The following is a 22,091-nucleotide window of genomic DNA, read 5'->3' as shown; positions in this document are numbered from 1 at the left end:
GCAGGCAGCGCCACAGCAGGCAGGACTGGGGTGCAGTCCCTTGCACTTAGACTGGCCACACATTATACAATTATCTTGAACAATTTTCCTTTAGATTTACCAAAACCATATAATATGAGGTCAAACTTAAACACGTTCAACTTGTATGCAACCAGCCAGGCCTTTATACTACATTTAAAGGAAATTGAATAAGAGAATTGTATAATGTATGGTCAGCTTAGGATCCTCTAGCCTGGAGGCAGGATGATACAAAATGTAAATGATATGACTGGGTACGGTTGCATTTTTTTATTCACTCCACGGGTGTATTGTGCGTTAAAGCACAGTGGACCCCACTCCCTTCAGGGCCCATGTGCATTGGACACATTATACGCATGGATGATATGCCACTGAACACCAGGGATTTACCACAAAGGAAGCAATACAAAGACAACAGGATACTTTCTCATACAAGTACATGATACAGCAGGCACATATCAGGAATTTGAAATGTTGGGTTTACATATACTTTAATATTACAGTATTTAAGCACTGGTAGGAAAAAAAACATTAAGAAACTTTTTTATTTCCTTTACAGCACTCTTTCAGTGGTACGCTGGGAATATTACATATTGTTCCGGAGAAGGAGGAGAAAGTCCCAGAGCCAGAACTTCCACCAAAAAAAAGTCAACTGCAAATTCAAACTGATGCCATTTTTAACAAAATTCAAAGCCTTATCCCTAATGTGACATTCACTACTTTTAACAAAACCACCAGCGCGCAAAACAGCAAAGTGTTTTTAGTGAATCCCAGAGAACGATATTGTGTTGGGGAAGACTTTATTATACAAGTGGACATGTATGATTATTTGTATAACAGAAAGATCTATGGAGGGGATTTTTTAAGACCTAGGCTGTTTTCTATAGAACTTGGAGCTTCTGTATCAGGAAAGGTGGAAGACATGAACAATGGGTCTTACCTTGTCCACTTTCCTTTATACTGGGCAGGCCAAATCAAGGTCTCCATTTTGATATGGCACCCCAGTGAAGGGATTGCAGCCCTCTGGAGGTCAAGACATGCAAGTTTGGGAGTTATTGGCTTCCAGGGGAAATATGTCTACTTAGGTCAAGAGGCTTATTCTACTTGTGGCTTTCAACCGAATTCAGCTGGAGAGATTTGTGAATATAAAGACAAACTCTATGAAGAGGTGTTCTACTGCCAAAAACCTCCTAACTTACCTTGTGACTGTTTAAGAGACATGAGAGCCGTGGACCTCCGTGCATCTTTTTTGAAGCCTGAAGAGAAACCGTTGGTTGAAGGGTAAAATATATATCAAACAAGAAAAATACCACACAATACCCCACAAACTATTTAGGGTTTTTTCACTGTGTATGAATGCTAAGTTAATAACATACTGGGAAATGTGAACATTGTTTTGTAGGTATTTCTAGACAGAGAAGATCCTTTTTAACCATGAAAAAGACCCAGTATGATGCATTCTTCATGGGAATTGTTTATAGTCTTATGTTTGCTCCAACTGAAGAGAACAATGGGTAATACTGTTAATATACATACAGTGCTGTGAAAAAGTATTTCCCCTTTTCCTGATTTTTATATATTTTTGCATATTTGTCACAGTTAAAGTGGTTCTAAAGTCTTAAAGTGGTTGTAACCCCTTACAAATCACTTTGACCTACAGGTAAGCCTAGATTAAGGCTTACCTGTAAGTCCAAGAAATATCTCCTAAACCTACACAGTTTAAGAGATATTTACAAAAATACAAATGTAATTGCCCCTTAAACATAATAACTGGTTGTGCCACCCTTGGCGTCAACAACTGCAATCAAGCATTTGAGATAACCGGCAATGAGTCTTTAACATGTCTGTGGAGGAATTTTGGCCCACTCTTCTTTGTAGAATTATTTTAATTCAGCCATATTGGAGGATTTTTCAGCATGAAAAACCTGTTTAAGGTCATACCACAGCATCTCATTGGGATTTAAGTCCAAACTTTGACTAGGCTACTCCAAAACAATAATTTCAGAGGTGGATTTGCTTGTGTGTTTCAGATAATTTTACTGCTGCATAACCCAAGTGCATTTGAGCTTGAGGTCACAAACTGATGGCCGGACATTCTCCTTCAGGATTTTCTGGCAGAGCGCAGAATTCATGGTTCAACCAATTATTGCAAGTTGTCCAGGTCCTGAAGCTACAAAGCCGCCCCAAACCATCACACTACTAGCACCTTGGGTGACTGTTGGTATGGTCTTTTAATGAAATGCTGTGTTCATTTCACGCCACATGTAACGGGACACACACCTTCCAAAAAGTTCAACTTTTGTCTCATCTGTCCACAGAATATTTGCCCAAAAGTCTTGGGGATAGTCAAGATGTTTTTTGGCATATGTGAGACAAGCCTTTGTGCTCCTTCTGGTCAGCATTGGCTTTCGCCATGGAACTCTCCCATGGATGCCGTTTTTGCCCAGTCTCTTTCTTGTTCAATCATGAACACTGACCTTACCAGAGGCAAGTGAGGCCTGCAGTCCTTTAAATGTTGTTCTGGATTCTTTTATGACCTCCTGGATGAGTCATCGTTGTGCTCTTGGAGTAATTTTTGTAGACTGGCCACTTCTGGGAAGGTTCACCACTGTTTCAAGTTTTCTCCATTTGTGGATAATGTCTCTCACCATGGTTCGCTGGAGTCCCAAAGCCTTATGCCGCGTACACACGACCGGACTTTCCATCAGAATAAACTCTGACGGTCTTTCTGACTGAGTTTCCAATGGAGTTATGACCGAACAGACTGGCCTATACATGATCACTATTGATGGACGAACTTCCGACGGGACGTTTCGAGAACGCGGACCGTGAACGCGGCCGATAGTTCGCGAACCGGAACGTTCGCGGCGGGCCCCATTGACTTCAATGGGAGGCGAACTTTGCAAACCTACAGGTCAAATTTGCAGCCACAAAATAATTAATAGCTGTGCAAACATAGTCCCACCACATGGCCAATGACATAACACATGTATGAGGTGAATCTGGGATCGACAACTACAAGCATTCTTTTTTTATATGGGAAATTGTTGTGACAATTCAGGACTGTAGAGCGCATGAAGGCAATGGAGGAGAGGGAAGGTCAGGGACCAGGGTAGGCAAAGAAGAGGGTGCAGGAGATGATCACCAGCAGCGTGACATACAGCAATGACACCTGCACCGTGATAGAGTCATCTGACAACAGCACCGTGATAGAGAGCACTGACATCAGCAGCGTGACATACAGCAATGACACCTGCACCGTGATAGAGTGATCTATCAACAGCACCGTGATAGAGAGCACTGACATCAGCAGCGTGACATAAAGCACTCACACCAGCACCGTGATATACAGCACTGACAGCAGCACCGTGATAGAGAGCACTGACATAAGCAGCGTGACAGAAAGCACTCACACCAGCACCGTGATGTACAGCACTGACAGCAGCACCGTGATAGAGAGTACTGACATCAGCAGCGTGACATAAAGCACTCACACCAGCACCGTGATATACAGCACTGACAGCAGCACCATGACAGAGAGCACTGACATCAGCAGCGTGACATACAGCAATGACACCTGCACCGTGATAGAGTCATCTGACAACAGCACCGTGATAGAGAGCACTGACATCAGCAGCGTGACATAAAGCACTAACACCAGCACCGTGATATACAGCACTGACAGCAGCACCGTGATAGAGAGTACTGACATCAGCACAGTGATAGAGAGTACTGACATCAGCACCGTGATATACAGCACTGACACCTGCACCATAAGCAGCCCCAGGGATGGTGGGAGCCCCTCATAATGAGCATAGCACAGGGATGGTGGGAGCCCCTCATAATAAGCAGCCCCAGGAGGATGTCAGCATAGCACAGGGATGGTGGGAGCCCCTCATAATAAGCAGCCCCAGGAGGATGTCAGCATAGCACAGGGATGGTGGGAGCCCCTCATAATAAGCAGCCCCAGGAGGATGTCAGCATAGCACAGGGATGGTGGGAGCCCCTCATAATAAGCAACCCCAGGAGTAAGTCAGCACAGCACAGGGATGGTGGGAGCCCCTCATAATGAGCATAGCACAGGGATGGTGGGAGCACCTCAAAATATGCACAGCAGAGGTACAGCCCCAGGAAGAAGTCAGTACAGCACAGGGATGGTGGGAGCCCCTCATAATATGCACAGCAGAGGTACAGCCCCAGGAGGATGTCAGCACAGCACAGGGATTGTGGGAGCTCCTCATAATAAGCAGCCCCAGTAGAAATATGACACCGCTCAACCTCTTCAAAGAGGAGGGTACGGGCATATAGTACGGTGTGCTTTTTTTGGACAAGGAAGTGAGCCATGGAAGTGAGAAAAGGAAGTGACTGATTAGCAGACTGTACGTCAGTCCCTATACCGATGAAGGACTGCTGCAGTATAGGGCAGCAGTTAGCAGTAGTGCACCTCAACCCTATGTATTGTGGACCTACACCAGTCCTTATAGAATGGCAGACTGTACCTCACTCAACCCTATGTACTGTAGCACCCTAGACAGACCAAGTTACCAGTCCTTATAAGGACCTTTGTGGACCAAGTAGGTTGTGTGTGAGTGATTAGCAGACTGTACGTCAGTCCCTATACTGATGAAGGACTGCTGCAGTATAGGGCAGCGGTCAGCAGTAGTGCACCTCAACCCTATGTATTGTGGACCTATACCAGTCCTTATAGAATGGTAGACTGTACCTCACTCAACCCTATGTACTGTAGTACACTATACCTTACCAGTCCTTATAAGGACCTTTGTGGACCAAGTAGGTTGTGTGTGAGTGATTAGCAGACTGTACGTCAGTCCCTATACCGATGAAGGACTGCTGCAGTATAGGGCAGCGGTCAGCAGTAGTGCACCTCAACCCTATGTACTGTGGACCTATACCAGTACTTATAGAATGGCAGACTGTACCTCACTTAACCCTATGTACTGTAGCACCCTAGACAGACCAAGTTACCAGTCCTTATAAGGAGCTTTGTGGAACAAGTAGGTTGTGAATGATTAGCAGACTGCAGCAGAAGGGCAGCAGTCAAGTATAATATTCTTTCTATATTTGGAAGAAAGAATATTATACGTGTACAAGCCTATTACCATACCACTGATACCAGTCCTGAAAAGAACCTTTGTGGACCTAATATAGTAACAGCTACTGATTAAACTGACCCTCACTGCCTCACACACTGCTTCCTGCCTGTCCCTATATAAACTGACAAAACAGAGGCTACTGGAACAATAACTGGAATAGGACTTTTTTGGACCTGATACTAACAGCTAATGACTAAACTGACTGTCCCTACAGCAGACACACCGTCCTGTCCCTTTCTCTAAACTGACAAAAGACACTCAGGCTGCTGCAACAACCAGTAGCACAGCAAACCTATATACACCTAACACCTATACCAGTCCTGAAAAGAACTTTTTTGTACCAAATAGCTAATGATTTGGGTCACTGCAATCTCTCCCTGCTCCACACAGCAACCTCTCCCTATAGTGACAGAAGAAAGAATGTAAAATGGCCGCCGGATCGGGTGTACTTATAAGTTAGGGGGAATGTCCAAGTGTCCATGTGCTGTAATGTCTCAATTGGCTGTCCTGTACCCCATGATGGATGTGTCATCATAGGTCAAAGTTCTTTTACACAGTAAACACGGAAGTCCGCCGGGCGAACGGCGCCAATAGTCCGCCGAACGGGCGGACCGCGAACAGCCGAAATTTGCGGCGAAACGACCGCCGGGCGAACCGTTCGGCCATCACTAATGATCACACCAAAGTCTGTTCATTTCGATGAAGTATGATGGGACTAGAAAAGGAAGTTCAATTGCCAGTAGCAATAGCTGCCATTGCGTCATATTTGGATTGTCGGACTAGCATACAGACAAGAGGTTTTCCTGATAGGAATTGATTCCATCGGAAAGATTTTAAACATGTTCTATTTCTAGGTCTGTCAGACTTTTTGAAAAAAAAAGTCACCTGAAGCTCAAACATTTTTGGAATATGCAATGAAATTATGCTGTCAGACCTTTTCTGCCAGAAAGTCCGATCGTGTGTACCCGGCATTAGAAATGGCTTTGTAACCCTTTCCAGACTGATACATGTCAATTATTTTGTTTCTCATCTGTTCTTGAATTTCTTTAGATCAGGCCCTTTAGTAATCAGGCCCAGGAGTGCCAATTGAGATTTACTCCACTTTCCAAAAAATGTGGTTACAGTTCGCTCATGATTTAGCAAGGGGGGTTGCAATTACTTTTTCACATAGGGCCATGCAGGTTTAGACAGATTTTTTCCCTTAATAAATGAAATCATCATTTAAAAAATGCATTTTGTATTTAATTGGATTATCTTTGTGTAATATTACACTTCGTTTTCTAATCTGAGTGATTTAAGTGTGAAAAAGATGCAAAATAAGGCTGTAGATAATGACTTTCAGTTTGGCAGCAGTGATCTCTCTGCAGAGGTCCAACACACCCATGGTTGTGTCAGACGTATAGCTATTCCATCACAAAAACGTTTGCTCTTTGCCGATTGGAGAGTTCTTGTTGTCTGTCTTTTTGGTCATATGCCAACGTAATTGGTCATAGTTTACTTTTCTTGCAATATCATCAAAGACAGCAGGCTGTCTCTGCTGGTTCTCAAACGGTATGGTTTTATGGTAAGCAAAGCACCATTGCCATCAGTAGATCCTAAAGGGGACTCGAAGGAGGTAAGGTGAGCATAGGTTAGATGTGAGCCTGGTTGTTCTTCATTTTGCCACTAAAGGCAGCCCTAAACTTCCTTATGTCAAATCAGAAGTGAAATTCCATACTTTACACTAAGCTCCACTCAACCATTTACAATCCTGCCTAGGATTGCAGACATTCTTCAAACTCTTTAACAGTCAAATATTTAAACAGTATTCCAAAATGTGCTAGATAGAGCACCTTCTTTTGAGATTTTATTTGGTTGCGTAGGGGTAGACTAGAACCACTGTGATTTTCTTTTTGTCTGTGTTCTTGTTGAAAATTTTCTCTCTGGTGAAACAGAACTTCTCCCACTCTATTCAAGACTAAAAAAAAAAAAAACATTTTGGCATACACTTTAAATAAAAAGTGAAGCAGATCTTTGCTGCCACATGGACATCAGCTCCACACATCCCAAGGCCTTGAGGCTTTCAGACCTTGCCCAGACCTTCTGAAGTGAAACTTCACAAAAATCAAACCACTCCACTCTCCTTGCTTGGGCAAAGTTGCATTGTAGAAAAGTATATGTAAATGAATTGAAATCAATAAAAGAACCTTGAGTTTTTGTGTCTATATTTTCTACAATAAACCCACGGTCAAGCAAGAAAAGTGGATAATTTAGTTTTTTTATTGGAGCTTTAGATCTTTTACATTCTTCTAGAACAGCCATTCTCAACCAGGCTTCTGTGAAATTCTATGGTTCCTCTAAGCCTTTGTACACACGATCGGAGAATCCGTCGGAATGTGTCCTATCGGACCGTGTCGGATAATCCGACTGTGTGTGATATACATCGGACTGATTCCATCCGAATATCCGTCAGACCCAATTTTCCAACATGTTGGAAATATTTCCCGACCAACTGGGCTGATCGGACATACTCCGATCATGTGTAGAGAATTTTGATCGGACCAAGTGCCACGCATGCTGAGATCAAATTCCTACATCAAAAGCTATTGGCTACTAGCCTGAATGTAGTCCCATCGTAACTAAATTACGTCATCACGTTCTGAAAGATCGGATTTTTTCGCCAACTTTGTCCGACCGTGTGTATGCAACAGTTCGACGGACAAAATCCAACGGGCAAAATCCGACGGATTTGGTTGTGGAAATCTCCGACCGTGTGTACAGGGGTTTACAGTTTCTAGGTTTTCCCTGGACTGTGGCTGGTTGAATTCCCATTTACTTGCACAATTCTAAATCCAACACCACTTGACGGAGCCAACAACATGACCCCAATGATCTTTTTAGCTGTCTTTGAGGGTGGTATTCTGTCCACCGCTGTAAGGGTTTCATTCTTTCTACTGACCACCAATGTCAGGGGTATTCTTCTGATTGATCTCTGATGAACCGATTTTAATATGGGTTACCCAAGAAATGTAAATTATTTTAGGGGTTCCTCTGGAGTAAATAGGTTGAGAAAGGCTGTTCTGGAATCTTTACTCTTTTTTTTTTTACCAGATCGCTTTGCTAGCTATACATTTGAAAGTAACTTCAAACATTTTTTGTAGGTCAAGCGTGGGCATCGAAATTGCCCAAAAATTGGGACCTATAACAGTTACAAAATGCAATGGTAAGTACATTCATTAATTAGAAGGTATTGGCCTTGGATATTACAAATTTCTGCTTGTCTCAAGTTTCAACACCATAGCATCCTAATTGGCTTTACATAGGCTTAAAAACTAAAATAAAATAATTGTTAGGATGTACAGGGTATAACTCAACAATAATGTGTGGAACTTCCCTGAACTACTGTTATTATCTTAAAGAAAGATAATATATGCCTCCTCTGGCATCCTAATTACCCAACTGTTGCGTCCGAATTAGCTTTACATAAACTTAAAAAAAAAAAAAAAAAAATTGTAGAATGTAAAGGGTTTAAGGCTGAGTTCACATTGTTGCAAATTGGATACGGGTTTCCCTGTATGTGATTTTCTCCTACGTGATTGGACAGAGCTGGAATCAATCAGCACGTCTGGCGGACCCAGCGATTGCTCAGAGAGAGGCAGAATGTCTGTAAACAAGGTAGACTGCTGTTCTGCCAGAGAGGAAAATGGAGATCTTGTGTTTCTGCTTTCTCTGTTTTTCCTTAGTCAAAGCACCCCCCACAGTTAAAAAGCACTCACAGGGAACACATTTAAAGTGGAAGTAAACCCACCTATCACTTTCAGCCAAGGAAGCTGCCATCTTGGCCTCTATTTGAGCTTCAACGACCATGATGCTGTACATGTGATTAGTTATGACACCAGCTTCTGGATCGTTTGACAGTTTGGTTGACAGGACAAACAATGTGACAGTTAGGGCTAGTTTACACTTGCTTCAAAACAAGGCTTCAGACATGCTTTGTTAAAGCTCTCTGAATGCCAGTAAAAGCTCCTCTCACTAAATAAAATGGTTAGCTTACAGTCCTGTTTACACCTTGCTTTTGCTTAGTGCTTCGATGGGACTTCGATGAGGCTTTGGTGAGGCTTTGGTGGGGCTACGATAAGGCTTTAGTGGGGCTTCAGTGGGCCTTCGATGAGGCTTTGGTGGAGATTCTATGGGGCTTCGATGAGGCTTTGGTGAGGCTTCATGAGGCTTCAATGTGGCTTCGATGGGGCTTCAGTGGGGCTTCAAGTGAGCTTTGCCATAGACTTCTATGGAGGCTTTGAAGATGCTTTGAAGCACAACTAAAGCTACATGGGGTATCATTTTTGAAGAAAAACCAAAGCAAAGCAAAACAAAAGCAAGGTGTAAACAGGACTGTAAGCTAACCATTTTATTTAGTGACAAGAGCTTTGACTGGTGTTCAGAGAGCTTTAACCGCTTCCCGCCAGCCCTATAGCCGAATGACGGCTATAGAGCGGGCGCTCTTGTCCGGGAGGCCGTCCCTGGACGTCCTGGTATTTACTTCCGCAATGCGCGCCGCCACGGGGAAGGGAAGTTTTGTGTTTGCCATGTCCCCCAGAGACAGGCAAACACAGATCGCTGTAAACGGCCAATCACAGCAGCCATTTACAGCGCGATCGGCGTGTCCAATGTGAGATGATCTCATATGTAAACATATGAGATCATCTCTCAGCGCCGCTCTCCCCCCTCACACAGACAGCGTGTGAGAGGGGAGAGATGAACGGCTGCAGCGGCCGTAAGTGAAAAAAAAAGAAAAAGTGCCATCCGCCCCAGTGCCATCCACCCCAGTGCCATCCTCCCCAGTGCCATCCCCCCAGTGCCACCTGTTAATGCTATCTGTCCCCAGTGCCACCTGTTGTCAGTGCCATTTGTCCCCAGTGCCATCTGTCATCAGTGTCACGTATAAGTGCCATCTGTCATCAGTGCCACGTGTCATCAGTGCCACATAGTGCCATCTGTCATCAGTGCCACATATTAGTGCCATCTGTCATCAGTGCCACGTATCAGTGCCATTTTTCATCAGTGCCACCTGTCAGTGTCACGTGCCATCTGTTGTCAGTGTCACGTGTCATCAATGCCACTTATCAGTGCCATCTGTCATCAGTCTCACGTGTCATCGGTGCCACATATTAGTGCCATCTGTCATCGGTGCCACGTATTAGTGCCACGTGTCATCAGTGCCACGTATTAGTGCCACGTGTCATCAGTGCCACGTATAAGTGCCATCTGTCATCAGTGCCACATATTAGTGCCATCTGTCATCAGTGCCACGTGTCATCAGTGCCACGTATAAGTGTCATCATTGCCACGTATCAGTGCCATCAGTCATCAGTGTCACGTGTCACTGTCCTGGTGCTCCAGGGCTTTTAAAAGTGTAATAGGTAGTCAACAAGTTAGATGTGTAATTTATGCTCCTAGAACACCTGATGGCGCTCCCTGCATGTTGGGCCTCAGTATGTGGCCTGGCTGTGAAAAAGTCCCACACATGTGGTATTGTAATACTCAGGAAGAGTAGCAGAATTTTTTTGGGTGTGTCATTTATGGTATACACATGCCATGTGAGAAAAATAACCTATTACAATGACAATTTTGTGGAAAAAAATTAAAAAAATAAAAAATCTTAATTTTGCAAAGAATTGTGGGAAAAAAATGACAACATCAAAAAGCTCACCATTCCTCTTACTAAATACCTTGGAATGTCTACTTTCTAAAAAGGGGTCATTTGGGGGGTATTTGTACTTTCCTGGCTTTTTCGGGTCACAAGAAGTGAGATAGGCCACCAGTACATCAGATGTGATCAATTTTGTATGATTCGCACCACAGCTTGTAGACTCTTTAACTTTCACAAAGACCAAATAATATCCACTAATTTGGGTTATTTTTACCAAAGACATGTAGCAGTATAAATTGTGGCCAAAATTTATGAAGAAAAATTTATAATTTGCATAATTTTGTCACAGAAACAAAGAAATATGCGTTTTTTTCAAAATTTTTGGTCTTTTTTCATTTATAGCGCAAAAAATAAAAACCCCAGAGGTGATCAAATACCACCAAAAGAAAGCTCTATTTGTGGGAAAAAAAGGACAAAAAATTAATATGGGTACAGTGTTGCATGACTGAGTAATTGTCATTCAAAGTGTAAGAGCGCCGAAAGCTGAAAATTGGTCTGGGCAGGAAGGGTGTTTAAGTGCCCAGTAAGCAAGTGGTTAACAAAGCCTGTCTGATGCCTTGTTTTGAAGCAAGTGTAAACTAGCTGTTAATGTGTGTTGAAGTGTAAATGAGCCCATACATTTCCAGCACATACCAGGAACGTAACTGTTAAATCGATGGGTTTATTTCCACTTTAATCATTTTATTTTCCCAGCTGTTAATCCCTTCCCTGCCAGTGTCATTTATACAGTGACAGTGCATTTTTTTTACCACTGATCCCTGTATTGGTGTATCTGGTCCCCAAAAAAGTGCCACTTATGCTGCGTACACACAATCAAACTTAGTCCGCCGAAACGCATTTCACTGGACAATTCGATCGTGTGTGGGCTTCAGCGGACTTTCTCAGTGTAAAGTCCGGCGGACTTATAAAGTATTTTTGCAGTCCAATCTTTCCGCCGGACTTGGGTTTCAGCGGACAATACGTTCGTCAGTATGCTAGTCCAGCGGACTAAAGCCACGTACACACGGGCGGACTGTATGGCCAACTTAGTCCGTCAGACAATCCGACGGACAGTCCGTCCTACTTTCGAATGAACGGACTTGACCACACACGATGAACAAACAGTCCGTTGAAAGCTTGCGCGATGACGTGTACAGCACGTACGACGGGACTAGAAATAGGACGTCCAATACACAGCAATGCAACCTTTCGCCGTGTAAATCCTTTCTGAGCATGCGCCATACTTAGTCCGTCCAACTAGCCTACTCACGAGCGGATTGTCCGCTGAAACCAAAGTCTGACGGACAATATTACGGAAATTCCGAAAGACTTAGTCCGCCAGACTGCACGCTGAAAAAGTCAGCTGAATCCCACACACGAGCGGACTGTCCGCTGAAATGTGTTTCGGCGGACTAAGTTGGACAGACAGTCCGCCCGTATGTACGCGGCTTAAGAATGACGCATGCTCAGAAGCAAGTACGAAAAGGTAGCTATTGGCTACTGGCTATTGAACTTCCTTTTTCTAGTCCCGTCGTACGTGCTGTACGCCATTGCGCTAGCAAACGCTGTGTGTCCGTGTGTGGCCAAGTCCGCTCGGTAGAAAGTCCGCCAGACTATCCGCCGGATTGTTGGCCGGACTAAGTACGCCGGACAATTCGATCGTGTGTACGTGGCATTAGTGTCAGATTTGTCCGCCGCCATATCGCAGTCCTGCTAAAAATTGCTGATTGCTGCCTTTACTAGTAAAACATATTTAAAAAATAAAAAGTCCCTAAATCTATCCCATAGTTTGTAGACGCTATAACTTTTGCGCAAACCAATCAATATACGTTTATTGTGATATTTTCCCAAAAATATGTAGCAGAATACATATTGGCCTAAATTTATGAAGACATTTTAACTTTTTTTATTGGATATGTTTTATAGCAGAAAGCAAAAAAAATGTTTTATTTTTATTTTTTCAAAATTGTCGCTCTTCTTTTGTTTATAGCGCAAAAAATAAAAACCGCAGAGGTGATCAAATACCACCAAAAGATAGCTCTATTTGTTGGAAGAAAAGGACATCAATTTTATTTGGGTACAGCGTCGCACGACCGTCATTTAAAGCAACACGGCGCCATATCGCAAAAAATGGCTTGGTCAGGAAGGGGGTGGGGGTAAAACATTCAGGAGCTGAAGTGGTTAATTGGGCAACTATGTGGCAAGTTAGGTTTGATGTTGATAAATGGAAATTTATGTACTTGGGGGCAAAAAACTCGCATCTCGCATTCCAAGAGCAATACAACTGGTGGAGTCAACGATGGAGAAGGTTCTGGGTCTTTGTGTATATTTGTTGTTTTATCTTTCTTCATTTTCTTGATAATTGAATGATCGTAGACACAACCATTTAAGACTGTGAGGAGGATTTAGTAAGTGCACTTGAACTTTTCTTTGCGTTTATCTACAAAACATCTGTTTCTATTATTATGTTGTATTATTATACAGGATTTATATGGTTTGTGAGATGCCTTACAAAATAAAAGAAGACAGTAATATGTCACTACACAATTCAATACAAGACAATTAGGAGAAACCTAACATCTAAAAGGGTGGGCAAAGTGGTATAAAAGTGTGAGGGATTAGCTGATGGGGAAAGTAGAAGTACAGTTTTTAGGTGGAGGCAGGATAGACTTCCCTGAAAAGAAGAGTTGACCGCTTAAAGATTGACAGAATAAGACATAGCCAAAAAGATTGGGGTAAGGAGTTCCAGAGGATGGAAGAGGCTTTGGAGAAGTCCTGGAGGTGAGCATGGTGGGATGACGAGGGATTTTGAGAGAGCAGAAGGTCTTGGGAAGAGCAGAGTAGACTGTTCTGGAGCGTAGTGTTTTCAGGCATTCAACAAGATTTTACCGTGATTCTTGGAGCGATTTTTACGTGTTTTTGCAGCAATTTGTACAGGTCAAAAGGTCACCATTATAAAAAGCAGAAAAACGCCCGTAATCTGCCTAAGAAAAAAGTTCCAGAACTTGTTTGACCTTCAGGCGTTTTGGAGCTTCAAGCTTCAGGCATTTTGGAGTGGAGATCTGAATCATCTCCATAGAGAATAATTGATTATTTCCCTTCCAGTGTTTTGTGCCTTCAGGCCTCAAGCTACAAAACACTCAGGTGTGAATGGGGCCTTAGTGGCTAGTGAAGTGGGGGTGAGGTGGGGGAGGGGCAATGGTTCAGTGAATTAAAGTAACACTAAACACTGTTTTAAATAATGATATGTAAGTATTATTTTTTTTTGGGGGGGTGGGGGGGCTCGAAAAGTCCCTTTTAATGCTTTCAGCATCTTCCAAATTTCCAAATTTCTTTTTATTTTGCAGCTGTGACCTGACTCTCTGTTAGAGGGTGGCTATGTTTATTCTCCATGGTCCCACTCAATGAAGGGATGTAGCCACTCTTGCTTGCTTGCTCCTGAAATGGACTATGGCTTATGGACTATGGGATGTGTGGTGTGCATAAATCAGTTTACAGTATACGACCACAATTAACATGCGCTGCTTGTCCCAAAGAAATGGAAGTGAGGGAGGAAAATGAGAGGTTCTGAAGCTCATGGAGGGGAGTTATAAGGAGCCATAAAAAGGCAGTTATACAATTTCATGAAAAATAGATTACAGTGTCATTAAAGAGGAAGTAAACCCTGATGGGTTTACTTCCTCTTTCATTCCCTGCAAAGGCAAAGCATAATGGACTACTGTGCATCACATAGTAGTCCATTATGTGTCACTTACCTGACACAGGAGCCAGCGAAGTCACCGCTGTCCCCTGTAGTCCGGTGCATCCATCTTCTCGGTGGGGTCTCGCAGCTCTGCCGCTGTCATTCGGCAAAGCCGCGATGACGTCACTCCCGCGCATGCGCACAGGAGCCGACACGCACGGCATCTCCATAGTTGACGGTGCCGTGCTCAGTGCGGCGCATGCGCCGTAGACAGCGATGCCTGTCTTCGGGCAAATATCTCCTAAATCATATAGGTTTAGGAGATATTTCTTGGACCTACAGATAAGCCTTAATTTAGGCTTACCTGTAGGTCAAAGAGTGTTGTAAGGGTTTACAACCACTTTAAGTAGTGGATGTGTATAGATAATGTTTGTATGATGTAGGCTCTTTACCATGTGATTAGTTGTGTCCAATCACAGCTGATCACAGTGTAAATAGGAAGTACCTGTTATCGGCTCTCCTGACATGAGGGTTCTGCGCTGATAATCAGTACATTGATTATCAGTGCAGTTCCATCAGGAATGCCTGCCAGTGCCCACCAGTGATGCCCACCTGTGCCCATCAGTGATGCCAATCAGTGTCCATCAGTGCTGCCTTTTAGTGTCCATCAATGATGCCTGTTAGTGCCTCCTCATCAGTGCTGCCTATCAGTACCATCTGTGAGTGCCAGCCATCAGTTCCGCCCACCAGTGCCCATCAGTGCCACTTATCAGTGCTCATGAGTGCCACTTACTAGTACCCATCAGTGCCTATAAAGGCTGCCCATCGGTGCTCATCAATGCCACCTATCAGTGCTCACCAGTGTTGCATATCAGTGCCCATCAGTGCTGCATATTAGTGTCACCTCATAAGTGCCACCTATCAGTGCCCATCAGTGCTGCATATTAGTGTCGCCTCATCAGTGCAGCCTAATCAGTGCCCATCAGTGCAACCTCATCAGCATACATCAGTAGAGGAAAAAATGTACTTACTGTACTGAAAAAAATGTGTAACAGGACCTAAGAAAAACTTTTTTTTGTTTTCAAAATTTTGGATTTGTTTTCATTTGTTTAGCAAAAAATAAAAAACCCAGTGGTGATTAAATACCACCAAAAGAAAGCTATGTCTGTCTCAAAAAACTGATCAAACTGTAGTTTGGGTACAGCATTGCATGACCGCACAATTGTCATTCAAAATGAGACCACGTTGAAAGCTGACAATTGGCCTGGGTAGAAAGGGACTGAAAGTGCCCAGTATTGGCGTGGTTATTGTAAATCCTTACAACCAACAAGCATTAAGAGAAGTGGTGTAGTACGCATAGCCTGCTATGACTATGGTAACTCCAGTGAATTCAGGTGGATGGACCTTTTTTAAGTTTGCTTTTTAAGTAAAGAGCAGTACCTTTTTTCTCTTCATGAACACCTTTCTTTCATATTTAGCTGACCTTTTTATACAAAACAATCTTATAAAAGATAGGTCCCTCGGAGTTCTATGGGTGCAAAGGACAATTTTTGTGAGGTTGAACTTGTGGTCCTTTTAAAGACTGACTTTATACCTTCGATTTTACTATGTAATATTAACTCCCTTTGCAAAACCATCATTCTTTCAGAAACCAATTTAACTCCAAAGCCGAAATGTCAACCAGGAATGAATTCCACATTTCCAAGTGGATTCTTTTTTAATAATATTTGGAATCCTGCCTACTGCACAATGACCACCTACAAAGCTGCAGAGGACTTTGTGAAATGCCTACAGGGGAAGAACCTCTTCCTGATTGGAGATTCAACATTGCGACAGTTCATCATGCACTTCACAGAGGGCATCCAAAGTAAGTACTTTCTAACATGCCTGAACCCTGACGGCAGGAGCCCTCAATTCCAGAGCACTCTTTTAGAGGCAAATACATATTTTAACCATGAAGTTAGTTCCCTTTTAATGGCTTACTATTGGCTAGTGAGCACTAGACCAAATAGAAAGTGTGGGATTTAGAGGGGGAACCTCATGACTGGTCAATGAGGCTGCCAATTGTGGTGAAGAACAAGTTGGGGGGGGGGGGGGGGAAATCAGTCCAGCTGACTCAAAGCGATCCTGCCCACATCAGATGATGCACTAGACGTAGACATCAGTCTACAAACTTTTGAAATAAAGGGACAGCTTACTTTCTATTAGACTTTAGGAGGGGCGGACTATGGAGAGTTGGAATAGAAAATGCCCAAGTGCCAGTGGGTGTAAACAATGTTTGAGCCTTTGTGGTCAGTGGGAGTTAAAAAATGATATAGCTCCTGGACAGTTGGAAGAGGAATAGTATCCCATCATAGGTATTAGTGGGAGAATCAGTCCCCCGTCATTGGTGTCAGTGGGAGGAATGATGCCCCATCATTGGTGTCAGTGAGAGGAAGGATGCCCTATCATTGGTGTCAGTGGAAGGAAGGATGCCCCATCATTGGTGTCAGTGGGAGAAACTGTGTCCCATCATTGGTGTCATTTGGAGGAATGGTGCCTCATCATTGTCAGTGGGATGAATGGTGCCCTGTCATTGGTGTCAGTGGGTGGACTAGTACCCCATTGCTGTGGCAGTGGAAGGAATAGTGCCCAATCAATTGGTGTTAATGAAAGAGATAGTGCCTCTTATAGTGCCGCATACAGGCAAGCAAAGGGCCACATTTGAACCATGGGCCACAGTCTGGAGACCACTGCACTAGACTAATGAAAAAAAGAGTATTTTTCAAATTCTCAGTCAGTATGTTTTTTGAAACTAGGGAACATTGACAGGTTTATGTTTAACCCCGCTGCCGGTATTCCCGAGTCTGGCTCAGGGTGGAAATTTTATACCAAAAGTGGTAACCCCGAGCCAGACTCGGGATCACATCGCTGAATGCAGGGAGCTCTTACTTACTTTGTCCCCTGGATCTAGCGATGTCTCCCCACTGCACGAGCGAGCTGTGCTACGCTCGATCTATCACGGAGCCAATCTCCGTTCCCTGCGAGCGCTGCGACGCACGGGGATAGAGAACGGCGCCAAATTCAAAAAGTGAAACACACACATTACTTACAGTATAATGTAATTTTACAGATTACATTGCTGTATGTAATTATTTCACATCCCCTTTGTCCCTAGTGGTCTGCCCAGTGTCCTGCATGCAGTTTTATATTATAAAAACTGTTCTTAATGCCTGGAAACTGGAGATTGTCCATAGCAACCAAAACTGTCCCTTTACATCAAAAATGATTTTAGACCAGCTATAAAACAGCGATAATAAATTAGAATCACTCGCAGAATTGAGCGATAGTGATTTTTGGGGAGATCCGTCATCAAATACTGAAAAGTAATGACAGTGACAATTCTGCAACTGAGCAAAATTCAGTGTTTTTGATTTGATTACATTATTGAATAATTTTTATTATTGTTATATTATTATTTGGTATAATTATTTATAGTTATTTATTATATTATAATTTATTATTTCATTTTTCAAACTTTATCATACCCGGGATGTCTGCTAGACTCTGGTTTGGACAGATTTAAGTGAGTTATTCCTAAGAATTACAGGACTACAATATAAAATGCCAAATTTTCATGCAAAATAATGGTACCGCTTTCAGCACCTAAAATCTGAAATAATCATACCGCCAGTGAGGTTAACTATAGTTTGCTTTTATTTGTTAAAGTGGTTGCATTCTTTGTATGAAGGTAAAAAAAAACTTCTTTGTGTTGCTGCCCCCACAGCCCCCTAATACCTATCTGAGCCCCCTCCTTATCCGGTGGTGAGCACGAGAGCCTAGGCTGTCCCGAGACTCCCTTTCCTCATTGACCGAGACAGCAGCTAGAGCCATTGGCTCCCACTGATGTTAGTGACACCCATTGAGCCAGAGGAGAGGAGAGAGAGGGGGGCAGGGTTGAGCGGCAGCTCTATGTGTCTTATGGATGCACAAGGCAGAGCTCAGGAGTGAGCACGCACCAGTGCCACCATAGAAAGTGTCTTGCTATTGGGGGCACTGGTCAAGGGGGAGGAGTGCAGACGAGGGACCCGAGAAAAGGAGGACCAGGACAGAGCAGGTATGATATGCTTGTTATAAACAAAAAAAAAGAAAAGAAAAAACGGAATCTTAAATACAACTTAAATGTATATGTAAACCCTGACTATGAACATTTTGGTCTGATTAAGCTGAAGTTTATTCTGATTTGTTTTTATGAAAATATCAAAATGCCTTGCTCGGTAGTTGTCAGTCTGGAGGGGTGGGTGCTCCTAGGAAAGCTGCATTTGCATGCAGGACACCCTATGCAGATTACCCAAATGTGATGCTGAGCCTCCATAACTGAAAGAACTGAAGACCAATGACTGAAGAGGGTAGACCAAGAACAGTAATGATGGGGAGGTAAGGCCTAGGCGATGCTGGATTCTGGATGTCTTTCATCCACGAAATTGAGGCAGGCCTCATCATGTCAGAAATACAGAGCTGTCCTATGTCATGTTTTAATGGTCTTGCATGTGACACATAGGGGAGGATTTACTAAAATTGGAGCACACAGAATTTGGTGCAGCATAGTAACTAATCAGCTTCTAAGGCTGACCATACATTATACAATGTTATTATACAATTTTCTTTTAGATTTACCAAAGCCATATAATATGAGGTCAAACCTAAACACTTTCAACGTATGCAAATTAGACAATCCCTTACACTAAATAGTTTAAGGTAAATCTAAAGGAAATTGAGTAAGAAAATGGTATAATGTATGGCCAGCGTAACTTCAGCTTGTTCAATAAAATTTTAACAATAAAACCTAGAAGCTAACTGGTTACTAGAAATGGTTACTATATACTGTAGGTGTATACAGTAGGTTACTATGCACAGCTGCACAATATTCTATGTGCTCTAGTTTTAGTAAATCGCACCCATAGACCCCTCTTCCTCCCTGATCTTCCTCAGGGGAAGGTGACCCCCGAAGATGTGGAGGAAATTACATCAGCTCCACTCTCTGCATAAATACACTTCAGAGTGTTGCCCCCATGAGATGGTGGGGTCATGGCATTCTTAGCATGTCCTTTGTCTTACACTGGGCATTAGTGATACATCTTATGCCAAAAACAAAGTACTGCAAGGGAAAACTTTGGTTTGAAGGCAAATATCGAAGGCTGGGCTGCTTTTTTATATTTTGTAACTGGCTGCAGGCCCTTATATAGAAAAATGGCCCATGGTTGGTCTCTAAAGAGATAAAATCAGGGGGAACTGTAACTGTATTGTAAAGATGCAAACAAATATTTCTTATTTTTCCCTTACTTACACTTGAAAAGACCATGCAAATGATGATATTATCCAGTGAGCATATATAACATGGTAGGTTTTTCTTGTCTCACCCAGTTGTGAAATATTTTCGGTACCACTGGACTGGATGGAGTTATTGGGAGAAGACTCTTGAGGCTATAAACATGGAAAAGGATATTTATGTATCTTATAAAAGACATGGGTTTCCCCTTGAGAGCTTTGAGTTCTACAACTTCATGGACGACATGTACACGAGCCGCCAGATTGACAGACAAGGTGGGGGAAAGGACACTATCTTTGTCATTACCATGGGACAGCACTTCCGACAATTCCCTCTGAATCTTTTTATTAGACGGGCACTGAACATCCGCAGAGCGGTGGAACGCCTTTTCCTCCGGAGCCCAGAAACCAAGGTTATCATCAAAACTGAAAACACCAGAGAAAGACATGCTCCACCAGAAAGAATTGGTGATTTTCATGGTTATTCTCAATACCTGGTGCTTAAAGAGGTTTTCCAAGGGGTCAATGTGGGTTTTGTAGATGCCTGGGACATGACAGTGGCATCCGCAACAGAGACAGTTCATCCTCCGGGGAATACGTTGGAGGGTATTATAAGCCTGACATTCAGTTTTGCCTGTTCATAAATGGTTTAACAAAAAGAGACTGAGAGCCATCTATTATTAATTCGTCAGCTGCAATTAATAGTTCAGAGAACATATCCGCTGACATAATGACATTGTATTTGTCATAAACAAAAGGTCACTTTTCTGTTACAGTTGTTTTTACTGGTTTGAAGACACAGCCAAACAGGAGCTAAAGTATCTGATAGAGATCACAGACCATAAAGCTAAAGTATACAAGAAATATTTGCTGCAGTGAACTTTCTAGGCCTATCATAAAGTGTTGTTTGAGGACCTGTTTATGGGCCTATAATCACAGGTCCTCCGTCTAGACCACTGGTTAAGCACAAGACAAAACGCTGAGAAGGGAGAAGGGTTGGAAAAAGAAGGATATGGTGAAAATTGGTTAGAGAGGTGAACGGTATAAACTCAGGAGGAAAGGAAGGGATCAAGGAAGAAGATCAGAGAGCAAGAACTGAGAGAAAGGGTCAAAAACCCATAGGGGAGTAGATTACGGAGGATGGGATATGTAGAGATCAAAAAAGGTCACCTTTGAACAGTCTGAAGGTATATCCATCTGACTATATAAAGTCTTCAGTGGTCATAGAACATTTATTTAATCCACAGCAAGACAATGCATAATGGCTTTATAATTTCTGCTCCCTCTCTTCTCCTCACATTTCCTCCTTTCTTTCTTTTTACTTTTTCAAGTGGATGTTATTCTACATGTTTTTATTAATTTTTCATTAAACTTTTTTCATACTGCGTTGCTTGGATAATTTGTAGTGCCTGCTTCTGTACTAAACAGCTGTTTTTTTCCCGAATTTAGTCTTTCTATCAGGCATATACCGCACCTAACTGGTGAGTCAGTGAGCAGTTAACCGCTCAACTGCTGGGTTATTTTCACCTTTCACCTTTTGTGTACTCCCATCTAGAACCCATACTTGGCGTCCTACACAATATATATTATATAAACCTACTACTGATTAAACATTTTAGAACATCTCAATTTTTCCAGTTTTTTTTACAAAATTTACACAGTTTAATATCTCAATGTACGCTGAAAAGAAATCATAGAAAAAATAAACAATTGGACATCATCGTTTTCTTTAAAAAAAAAAAAAAGTAATCTACATTTTTGACTTATCAAAATAGCCACTATTTGTAGATATAACAGCTGAACACACTTGTGGCATTCTTTTTCTGATGGAAATCAAATATTGTTTGGAAAGTTCTTCCCAACACTGTTGCAGAAGTTCTCACAAAAGTAAGTTGCTTTGCCGTCACTCTTCTGTTCAGTTCATCCTCAAACCAGCTCAATGGGGTTTGAGTCTGCTGATTGTGCTGGCTATTCCATAATTTGAAGCCTACCATCCAGTTCTTACCTTCTTAGCCCCTGTACACACGGTCGGAGATTCTGCCAACCAAATCCGTCGGATTTTGTCCGTCGGATTTAGTCCGACGGATTGTGTCCGAAACTGTTGCATACACATCGTGTCAGGTCACCTAGAGCCCAGGTGACAGATGCACACCGTAGGGTTTAGGGGTGCACCGCAAGGTTGTGGACCCTATGGCTGACTGCTGCAGATGGGGGACAAATCCCACTGGGGTTGGAGCGTAAGATTCCCTGGGGCGCGGAGTCTAAGAGCCAGCAGGTGTTCACCAGAGCCTCGAGTGGTGAG

General features: G+C 42.8%; 1 protein-coding gene across 1 annotated transcript in view; it reads left to right on the top strand.

Moving 5' to 3' along the window:
• The window catches only part of LOC143925743 (NXPE family member 4-like), a 30,431-nt gene extending 9,312 nt beyond the window's left edge, over positions 1–21,119 (top strand). Inside the window, exons 2-5 of the mRNA XM_077450195.1 lie at positions 578–1,299; positions 8,273–8,334; positions 16,131–16,349; positions 19,886–21,119. Coding sequence (XP_077306321.1) covers positions 578–1,299; positions 8,273–8,334; positions 16,131–16,349; positions 19,886–20,433 — 1,551 coding nt within the window. The 3' untranslated portion in view covers positions 20,434–21,119. The remainder of the gene's footprint in view (positions 1–577; positions 1,300–8,272; positions 8,335–16,130; positions 16,350–19,885) is intronic.
• The last annotated feature ends 972 nt before the right edge of the window (positions 21,120–22,091 follow it).

This window comes from Lithobates pipiens, unplaced genomic scaffold (assembly GCF_037356315.1).
Source record: "Lithobates pipiens isolate NorthernLeopardFrog02 unplaced genomic scaffold, aLitPip1_a1.2 Scaffold_22, whole genome shotgun sequence".
Classification (NCBI taxonomy): domain Eukaryota; kingdom Metazoa; phylum Chordata; class Amphibia; order Anura; family Ranidae; genus Lithobates; species Lithobates pipiens.
Note: the sequence above shows the minus strand (reverse complement) of the source record. Positions and strands in the feature narration are given on the sequence as shown.